The 10,212-nt window shown below is 57.2% G+C and overlaps 1 protein-coding gene across 4 annotated transcripts; it reads right to left on the reverse strand.

Moving 5' to 3' along the window:
- Positions 1–707: 707 nt before the first annotated feature.
- Positions 708–5,919, reverse strand: LOC104056167 (gap junction beta-5 protein). 4 transcript variants are annotated; one of them, XM_054086569.1, is made up of 4 exons: positions 5,581–5,918; positions 3,714–5,087; positions 2,115–2,186; positions 709–1,946 (listed from the first exon to the last, which is right to left on the reverse strand). In XM_054086569.1, the coding sequence occupies exon 4, from the start codon at positions 1,920–1,922 to the stop codon at positions 1,092–1,094; it is 831 nt and encodes a 276-aa protein (XP_053942544.1). In that variant the 5' UTR covers positions 1,923–1,946; positions 2,115–2,186; positions 3,714–5,087; positions 5,581–5,918; the 3' UTR covers positions 709–1,091. The 4 variants fall into 4 exon arrangements, with proteins under 4 accessions (XP_053942545.1, XP_053942544.1, XP_053942546.1 ...); XM_054086570.1 differs by lacking the exon at positions 2,115–2,186 and having other exon boundaries at positions 708–1,946; positions 5,581–5,919; XM_054086571.1 differs by lacking the exons at positions 3,714–5,087; positions 5,581–5,918 and adding an exon at positions 2,364–2,895.
- Positions 5,920–10,212: the final 4,293 nt, after the last annotated feature.

The raw sequence follows: 10,212 nt of genomic DNA on the forward strand, positions 1-10,212 counted from the left end.
GCCGCACCAAGCACGTGCTTCTGTCCCCACTCCGCTAATGAGTGTTGTTAATGACAGCCGCAGCCCTCTGAAATGGCCCTGGCTCTTGGGGTGCAGCTTATGTAGGGTATGGGACGCAGAAAGGGGCTCTCGAGGCACCCATCCCGGCCAGCCCCTCTCCCCTGGCACCTCCACAACCTCTGCGGTGGTTGGAAAACTCACAATATGTTTAAATAGCTCCAGCCTGGCTCTGGCGTTCGGTGGCCGCAAAGGGCTCTGGTGCCTGCTGGGTGTGCCTGCTTGTGCCCAGCGGCTCATCTTAAATCAAGAATTCATTGCGTTCTTTTAAAGTCAGGGATTACAGGGAGGAAAATCAAGCCGTCCTCCTTGCCCGCCTGCATCCAGTGCCTGGTGAACGCAGCAAGAGTTCTGCTGTTGGCTCGATGGATGCAAGGTCAAGTCCTTCCCAGGCAGCGCAGAGCTCGTACCACCCCACGCATCCCCAAACCCACCCGCCCGGCTGCCCCCGGCCAAAGCCATCGCTTGTGCCCAGCTCCAGGGCTGCTCCCATTCCCAAACCCAACCCAGAGCTGCCCATGGGAGCGATGCCTTCCCAGGGGCGATGCAGCCTTTATGCCCTTCTTGGCAGTGCCCAGGGAGCAGAACAACCACTCTGTCCATCGCTGATCCAGTGGGAGGTGTCCCTGCCCATGGCAGGGCGGTCGGAATCAGGTGATCTTTAAGGTCCCTTCCAACTCAAACCATCCTATGATTCTTAAGGACAGAAACTTTTATTCATTGCAAGGATACACCCGGTGCCAGCTAAGCCAGCCTGGCTGGGACGGGCTCGTCCTCCAGGCACTGCTCCTGGTTCACAGCCGCTGCAGAGCCGCTTGTCCCCATCAGCTCTCAAGGACCACACGTGTCCCACAACACTGGCTTTACCCCAAACTCAGCAGAGCAACGTAAGGTGCCTTCCCCAGGGTGGGAGAGGCAGAGAGCCCTCGGGCACAGCCCGGCTCCGGGGTGCTGCCATCCCCAGTGCTCCTGCACTAGGGGGACGGAGGAGGGTGCAGGACAGGCGAGTGGCTCCTGTCTTCCCTCCGGCAGCTCTAGGAAAGAGCCTCCTCCTCCTCAGTCAGCGTGCCGGGGTTGGAGGCCGGCGGGGGGATGGAGGCTGTGGGGGGTTTGTAGTCCGTCCCATGGAAAACCTGCCCTCCTGCACCCAAGGGCTCGGCACAGGAGTGCGTGCCGTTCCGTCTGTGCCAGCCCTTCTCCCCACCCCTGGTCCGGAGGCACTCGCGGCACCGCTTGCCGATCAGGTAGGCAGCCTCGACGAGGCTCAGCATGATGCAGATGCAGGTGGTGACCACCATGAAGAGGGTGAAGATGTTCTTCTCGGTGGGGCGGGAGATGAAGCAATCCACCACATTGGGGCAAGGGGTCAGCTCACATTTCACCACTCGGGGCAGGGTGTAGTTCCTGTAGAAGCGGTAGAAGATGTAGAGGAAGACCACGTCCACACCAGCTTTGAAGACAAGGCTGAGCAGGTAGGTCCACCAGAGCCCCCCTCGCTTCTTGCCGGGGTTGGGGTAGACACAGTGGCAGTCATCCCCGTGGGTGATGCGGTGCCTCTGCTCCTTGGCCTCCCGGTAGGCCACGTGCATGATGACCAGGAGGGATGGACAGGTCACCAAGATGAGCTGCAGGGCCCAGAGACGGATGTGGGAGACGGGGAAGAAGTGGTCGAAGCAGACGTTGGTGCAGCCCGGCTGCCGCGTGTTGCAGTCAAAGTCCTTGTGGTCATCGCTCCAGACTCGCTCGGCTGCCACCACGTAGACCAGCAGGCGGAAAATGAAGACGAGAGAAAGCCAGATTCGGCCAAAGGCTGTGGAATACTTGTTGACCCCACTGAGGAGCCCTTCGAACACCCCCCAGTTCATGGTCCCCCGATCACGTTAGCTAGCCTGGGAGGAGAGAGAAGACACGGTGACACCAAAGAAGCAGTGAGAGACCCCCATCACACCTGTGTGCCCTGAAGCACCGAGCTGTGCTCCTGCCTGGGGACCTCAAGGACCATCTCTGGCCTTTGCTCACACACAGGAATGTACCCCAACACACATCCCAACACTGACCTGGGCAACGCGTCCCTGCAGAGCACCGTCCCCCTCCGTGGGGTCGTGGGGACCCGGCAAAGCTTGCTGGTTCTGCCACAGCAAAAGCATCCTTCAACCACTGTGAGCTATGTTCCACGCTCTATTCAGCCCTCCACCACCCACCTCGTTGCTCACCTCGTTACCCAGGTATTTGTTATTAATTTTCCTTACGTTGCCAGGCCTGGCCCAAGGCAGACAACAACTCGGAGCAGCTGGGGCGTGACTCACCCGGCAGCTCTGCGGCTGCACCACCACGTCCTCTCCCATCGCTGGAATCTGCCGTTGCCTCTGCTCCCCGACCTGGGCAGCACAGGAGGAGCCCAACGCCGACCCACGCTGTGCCCACCCGCCGGGGTGGCCATGTCGGGCATGGCAAGTGGGCATAGAATCATAGAATCACCAGGATGGGAAAGATCTCCTGGATCAGAGGCCAACCATTCCTGTCTGCCGCTAAACCACGTCCCTGAGCACCTCGTCTGCCCGTCTTTTAAACCCCTCCAGGGATGGGGACTCCACCCCCTCCCCGGGCAGCCTCTGCCAGGGCTCAATGACCCTTGCTGGGAAATATTTCTTCCTGATATCCAGTCTGACCCTCCCCTGGCACAGCTTGAGGCCATTCCCCCGTGTCCTGTCCTCTGTCACTGGGAGAAGAGCCCAGCTCCCTCCTCTCCACAACCTCCTTTCAGGCAGTTGTAGAGAGCAATAAGGTCTCCCCTCAGCCTCCTCTTCTCCAGGCTGAACAACCCCAGGGCCCTCAGCCGCTCCTCATAACCCTTGTTCTCCAGCCCCTTCCCCAGCTTTGTTGCTCTTCTCTGGATGCTCCAGAGCCTCAACATCCTTCTTGGACTGAAGGGCCCAGAACTGAACTCAGGATTCGAGGTGTGGTCTCACCAGCGCCGAGCCCAGGGGCAGAATCCCCTCCCTGGCCCTGCTGGCCACGCCGTGTCTGACCCGAGCTGAGATGCCATTGGCCTCTTTGCCCACCCGGGTGAGCTCGGGGGGTGCACAGCCCCCAGCAATGCCGAGGGGTGAACCCAGGGCTGTGCAGCCCCAGATTCCATCACCTCACACCAATCTCAACCCACAGCAGTGCAGGACCCCGAGCAGCTGGTTTGATGCTGGATTGCATCATGCCGGATAAACACACCCCACGCGGCACGGAGCTGCAGCCAAGCGGGACTCCCAGGGCTGTGTTTGACACAAACTCTCCTTTATCATTTACCTATCAGTAAAATAACAGGATTCTCCTTGCGGGCGAGCTCTTGGGGGTGAATGCATCCCACCACTCCACACAGCGCAGCCTGTGCAACGCGTGGTGGCCACAGATGCTCCCCGTGACCAGATCCCTCATGAGAGCCAGGAGCTCCCGTCTTGCCAGGATGATTCCCGGGACCCACAATGCAAAGCTCACATTCCTCCTTCCCCATGCACACTTTCGGCTGCAGCCCGGGATGCGCCCATCACCCTGGCATCACGCCTGGCATCACGCCTGGCGTGGGGCAGTCGCAGGTTTCCCATCCCCGGCGCTGCCTCGTCAGGGCTGGGGCTGCAGCAGAGAAGCATTTCCATGCCGCTTACCTGCAGAGCGTCCCTCTGCCGAGGCCGCTGCCGCTGCCAGTCGGTGCTTGCCCGGGCAGGAGCACATCTCCCAGTGCGAGAGGCGCCGGCACCCCGTGAGTCACTGGGAGCGAGGAGGAGATTCCCAGAGGGAAGGGACGGGGTTCGAGGCAGATCCCCACGTGTCCCATAGGCTGCCCAGATGTCCTGGGGCGAAGGGCTGTCCTGCAACATGCTGGGGCTCAATCCTGCTGCCGTGCGGGGCTGCATCAGCCGCCCAAGCACAGGGAAGAGCTCCTGCAGGAATGCTGGGGTGCCCAGCATGGCCTGGAGGCCTTCCATCCCATGAGTGTCCACCTTGGCTTGCTCAGACCTGCAAGGGTGGCATGGGCAAAGCCCCAGGAGCACCCACCTGAGGCAGCGGGACCTGTTCAACCAACCAACTCCCTTTATCATCCTTTTTTAATCAAACTTCACACCCTAGCAACAACTCCAGAAGAGCCTTTATCCCTCCCCACCTTCCGATGTGTTGATTATTTCACTGGGAATTCATTAACCACTTTTCCTGGGCTCCCTTCACCTGCGAGCTGGCACAAGCCTCTTCCCCATCACCCCCTCCCTGTCACCAGAGCCTGGGACCCTCCTGAGATGAGTCTCCAACGCAGAGAACCCCGTCTTTGAGCCCTGACCCCCCAGCTCACAGCTCTGGGGTGCAGCAGGGAGCACAGAGCAAGGGTGGGGGTCCAAGGAGCAGGAGCTGCTGCACGAGGTGCGAGAGCTCAGGTAGGTCTGGAGTCATCTAAGGAGCCAACACACGTTTCATTGGCAATTCCGCTGGGTTTTGAAGAAAAAAAAAAATATGTAGAGAAACAAATCTAAACAGCTGTAAAGTAAATTACCTCTGTTTGTCGATGGCTCCAGGGAAGAGTTCTGCAGCTGGAAATCAAACAAGCCCTTTTTCGATCTTTTTTGCCATGCCTGTGCGGTGGCTGTGCCAGGAATGGGGGTCCCGGGGGCTGTGTCCCCTGCAGGCAGGCAGGGAGGACACAGAGCAGCACCCATCCCACCAGCAGCCAGGGATGTAGGGGATGTTCTGCTCCAGGTGCCCTCAAGCTTGTGGGTATCCCAAGGGGCTCTCTGCTTTCTGGGTTAAAATCTCTTTTGGGGAGCTGGTAGACATAATGGGCAGTTTCTGCTGGCGCTGGGCACCAGGCAGAGCACCCCCCCAGCCCTCCACAGCACCCACAGCCCTCCTGGGAGTGAGGGCATGGTCACCACGACCTCATTACCCATCTGTCCTGCTTTGATGGCCACGCAGCTTTCCTCCAAGTCCTGCTGGTCAGGACTGTCTAGCTGAGCCAAAGTGGAGATCAACCCCATCTGCTTGACAAATACCTGGTGGAGGCACAAAACAAACGAAAGGGAGAGAGAAAAACACAGAGTGAGGTGAAGCAGGAGCTGCTCTGCTGCCTCTCTGGCTCCCGAGCAGCGAGAGCCAGGGCGGGTAACGGAGCATCGCTCTGCACCAGCGCCTCGTGGTGCATCCTCTGCCCCTGAGCTGGAGGGCGCTGAGCTCCCACAGCCAGCGCTGCCCTCCCACCACCTCAATTTGCTGGAGATACCAGTTTGCCAGAGGCAGGAAGGGAGTTGCCAAAGGCTGCACCCTCCACCAGCCAGCCCATAGGATCCCCCAGCGCTGGGCACGCATCAACGGCAGCGCTTTATCTTCCAAGAACAAACCCCATTAGTAGATTTTCACTACAACATGAAATATTAATAACACTTTGCATTTATATAGCGTCATTCATCCAGGAGTCACCAGCCAAGCTCCTGACATGAATCAAACACCACAGCCGGCTCCGGAGGAAGCAGGTAAATGGGATTATACCTGTTTTCCTGCTGCACACACTGAGGCACAGGGTTTCCTCCATCCCTGAAGGTATCTAAAAGCTTGGCCAACAAGGTGCTGTGGGATCTGGTTCAGTAGCGGACAGGTACGCTTGGATTTGATGATGTCAAAGGTCTTTTCCAACCAAACGATTCTATGATTCACTCCCTCAGCACAGCTGGAGGCTGCTCTGCTCCCTGGGAAGCCCAGGGCATTGCTGGGTGATATTTCAAAGCACCTCCTGTCCCTCTACCCATGGGTTTAGCTTCCTAACACCACACGGGTGATGTGTTCTTGCTTTCTCCATCCCACCTCCAGGATCAAGTGCCTTCGCTGAGGATGCCAGCACCAGGCTGGGCTGTGCTGGGTGGCCAGAAAGCATCTGGGGGTTATTGGCTTGGATTAAAATTAATAGTCAAGGAAGGAACGTGTTCTACATTTGTGAAGAGGGAGCTGTCTGGGTCCTCTCTTTGGGGAAGGGCCCCACGAGCACACAGCTCTTCTCCAGGACCACCTGCTGAGCTTCACCAGCTCCAGGGATTCGCAGGGTCCCAGCAAACTCCACTCCTAAGCACTGCAATGACCTAGGACAGGTGAAATCACCAGTGACAGCCGGCTTTTCTGCTGAAAAGTGTGACTTTTTTTAAAGAATAAGGCCAGTGAGGCAGTGTGGGGGGACACAGCCCGAAGAGCCTTGGCCAGCAGCTGCTCCCGAGTGGCACCGGCTGGCGCTGAGCCACTGCCTCCTCCGGCTGCTGCCGCGTCCCCAATATTGTGCTGATGGTGCAGGGAGGGGAGTCGTTCGGTGCAGTTAAGAAACCCGTCAGCCCACGCCAGCCATGCCCTGACACAACCCAAGGGCTCCCGCGGCATGAAAAAACAAGCACAAAACCAATGGGAAAGGGTTATCTTCATCTTATTAAAGAGCCTCATATTTAAACCCTCCTTCGGGTCTGTAGCACAAGATGATTGCAAAGGCTTTTACGCACTAACTCAGCAGGAGTTGCTTCTCTTTTGGTGCTGCTGCATGCAGATGCCGGTTGGCAAGGCGGAATCCCATTATTGATGCTGGATAAATACAGAAAAATAGGTCCTGGGTGAAGTTACAGAGTGGGTGGGGAGCAGCAGGGAAGCGCTGTTTGCACAGATCCAGCACTGTTGTTATTCAAAGAAGGCGGCACCTTGTTTGTAGATAATTAAAATAAAAATACCCAAACAGATTAGTGCAAACTAAACACACGGAGGAGCAGGCTGGATGCTGCTAAACCACTGGGAAAGGCTGTGCGAGCATCCGGCACTGCTGCAGCCAAACCGAACGCTTCGTGCCTGGCTCAGCCCTGGTGCCTTCGCGTCCCTTGCCCCATCCACCAGCTCCTCACCGCGCTGCAACCCGCATTCCTCCACCCCAGGGTCACACGGGTGGGCACCACCTCCCTGTGCTGCCAACGCCTTGGGAGCCTGGCAAAAACCCGAGGGTTTTATTGGAGGGACCTGGACAGGCTGGAGAAGTGGGGCTGTGAGAACCTCATGAGGTTCAACCAGGCCAAGGGCAAGGTCCTACACCTGGGTGGGGGCAATCCCCGTTTTCAGTACACGATGGGGGATGATGTGATTGAGAGCAGCCCCGAGGAGAAGGACTTGGGGTGACAGCTGATGAGAAGCTTGACATGAGCCAGCAATGTCCGCTCGCAGCCCAGAAACCAACCGTGTCCCACGCTGCATCCAAAGCAGCGTGGGCAGCAGGGAGGGAGGGGATTCTGCCCCTCTGCTCCTCCCTGGGGAGACCTCATCTGGAAGGTTGGGTCCAGTTCTGGAATCCTCAATGTAAGGTGATGGAGCTGCTGGAATGGGCCCAGAGGATACTCCAAAGATGATCTGAAGCATCTCCCATCTGAGGACAGGCTGGGAGAGTTGGTGTTGTTCAGCCTGGAGAAGAGAAGGCTCTGAGGACACCTTATAGTGACCTTCCAGTACCTGAAGGGGCTGCAGGAAAGCTGGAGGGTTCACAAAGGCTTGTGGGGATAGGACGAGGGACAATGGGTATAAACTGGAGAGGGGCAGATTTAGACTGAACATTAGGAAGAATTTCTTCACCATGAGGGTGGGGAGGCCCTGGCCCAGGTTGCCCAGAGCAGTGGTGGCTGCCCCATCCCTGGAGGGGTTCCAGGCCAGGTTGGATGGGCCTTGGGCAGCCTGAGCCAGTGGGAGGTGTCCCTGCCCATGGCAGGGGGTGGAACTGGATGATCTTTAAGGTTTCTCCAACCCAAACTATTCTCTCATTTCCTAGCGGGGCTCCCACTCCTTTTTGGCCTCTGGCAGGAGGCACCAGCAAAGGGTGGTGGAAGGCCCTGCAGATGCTGGTGGCTCTGGGATGTACGCTGTGGGACTGACCTTCAGTCTCCCAGTGGACACGGGAAGAGAAAACACAGCCCCAGAGCCTCAGCAAGAAGGGAGAGGGGCGAGACAGCTTCAGACTCTGTTTTGAAGAGGTCCCACAGGGAGGTTCTCACCCAGAGCGCTTCCTGCAGCGCTGCTGGGGAAGGAGCAACCTACAGTTAAAGGGATGATGGTGAGAAGGCAGCACTGCTAACGAGCCCGACAGCAATTAAACCATCCTGTTGGCACTCAGGGCCATGTGCTAATGAGGAGGGGGATGCTTGGCCTGGGTCTGGGGTCACTGAGCAGACGCTGCAGGGGCCGTGGTTCTGCTGCAGGGGGGTCTGCGGGGCGAGGGGAGCTGCAGCCGAGGGCTGTACCCCCACCACCGAGGCACCCAATGGATCTTCTGCTGCCTTGTGTCAGCATCAACCCCGAAGCGCCCTAAGAGCCGCTGCTGGGACGGTGGCTTGCACATACGCTGGGTGTGATCAGAAGAGCTCCTACAGCGAGCCCATATTCAGGGAGTGTCCAGATGAGAGCAGGCAAACCCTCCCCAGCCCGACAGTGGCCATCTAACATGGCCAGGACCCATTAATCCCCTAATATTCATAAGTGAGACCGCAGGGAGTAACCTCATTTCTAGGGAGAGCTCAATTAATCATGGAATCAGACTGACTCAATAAGATGGTTTGCTCCTGAGGAGGTAAATTCGCATGGTCAGTGGTGGCTGAGGATGGGGATGAGGTTGACAGGGTCCTAAATCACGGCAGATGATGGGGGTGAGCAAAGAAGGGGACGGGGGTGAGCAAAGGGACAGGGCACGCCTGTCCTGCAAAACCTTTCTCTGTGCTGGGAAGCGAGTGAGGGGTCACAGAGAGGAGATGATGCTGTGGCACTTTGCCCCTAAGAGGAGAGAAAAAGGAGCATTTCCAGTCTGTGCAGACCATGTCCATGCAATGACAGCAAGGGAAGAACGTGGAGGGCAAACTCATAAATTGGAGGGACCCTGGGCAGTCACCCTGGTCCTAAAACCTAAAAATTCGGGGTCCCAGGAGGCTCTCAAAGCGGGAGCAGAGCCCAATCCAGCCCTCAGCCCCTGCTGGCTGTGCCAAAGGGGATGCGTTACGTCTGTATGGGTGGTTTGGCCAAATAATCATCGTGCAATGACATCTTTGCCCTTGCCACAGACCTTGGTGGCATTCAGACGGGCGACACACAGGTCAAAGTCTTTATATCCTATTACCAGCCTCCTGAGTCATGCCTGTCCCCAGCGAGTTATATTATTTTGAGATGGCAGCTAAATGGGAAAGAGGTCGAGCTCCCAATACGGCGACAATAGGACATGACAGCACTTTTCTGAGTGATTAAGCCTCAGGTGATGTGAGGGCCACAAGACAAGTGGCTGAAGGCTGAAAGACTTTAATCACCCTGGACATGTCATCACCTCCTCACACCCCATCCTACCGGGATGGGTTTTGTTGTGAAATGGGAACGATATTAAAAATAATCAAGCCCAACATGTGCACTCCCCTGATAGTTATCAGTGCTGTTAATAATCAACCTGAGCAGCTTGTTGGCCCTCCAAGATCATTTTGTAATAAATAAAACTCCAATGCCTTAAAATAAGTGTCCGGGGCTAGCGGAGCAGACACTAGATGGCATTGGGAGAATGCGCTGTGGCACCAGCCACCTTCCCTGGAAGAGTCTAGCAAAGCAAAGCAGAAAACTCAGGATGACGGAGCAGAAAATGTCTCTGCCGGGGAGAGGCTGCCAGCTCACCCTCAGCCTTGCAGCAGGGCAGGGGACCAGCGCAGTGGCGTGGCAGAGCTCACGGCATTTGGCCTCTTTGCTGAGCTAATACAATCGTTTCTCCCTCTCTCTATATATATATATTTAATGAGGAGCTGGGGCTGGACCCTGCACGTCTGCTCGCTGCTCCCTGGCATCAGCAGAGGGGTCCATGGGAGAGCAGGGAGACATCTGACATGAGGGCTTAGGGTCTGCATGGGAAGGGGATGCGGATTAACCCTGGAGAGGGCAGGGGTTGGGCAGGTTTGCTCACGCAGGAGAAGGCAGAGCAGCAGCGAGGGCTAAGATCATAGAATAGTTTGGGTTGGAAGGGACCTTAAAGATCATCCAGCAGAGCCAAAACTCAACCACCCTCACAGCCACCTCTGCCACAGAGTTCAGCTTGTTTTGGAGATCTCTGCCCATGCAGGCTGATGCTACAACTCTCTTCCAAAGGCTAAAAAC

This window comes from Cuculus canorus, chromosome 22 (genome assembly GCF_017976375.1).
Source record: "Cuculus canorus isolate bCucCan1 chromosome 22, bCucCan1.pri, whole genome shotgun sequence".
Lineage (NCBI taxonomy): Eukaryota > Metazoa > Chordata > Aves > Cuculiformes > Cuculidae > Cuculus > Cuculus canorus.

Coding starts and splice junctions, on each gene's coding strand:
- LOC104056167 (XM_054086570.1), bottom strand. CDS start 1,922: ATGAACTGGGGGGTGTTCGAAGGGCTCCTCAGTGGGGTCAACAAGTAT.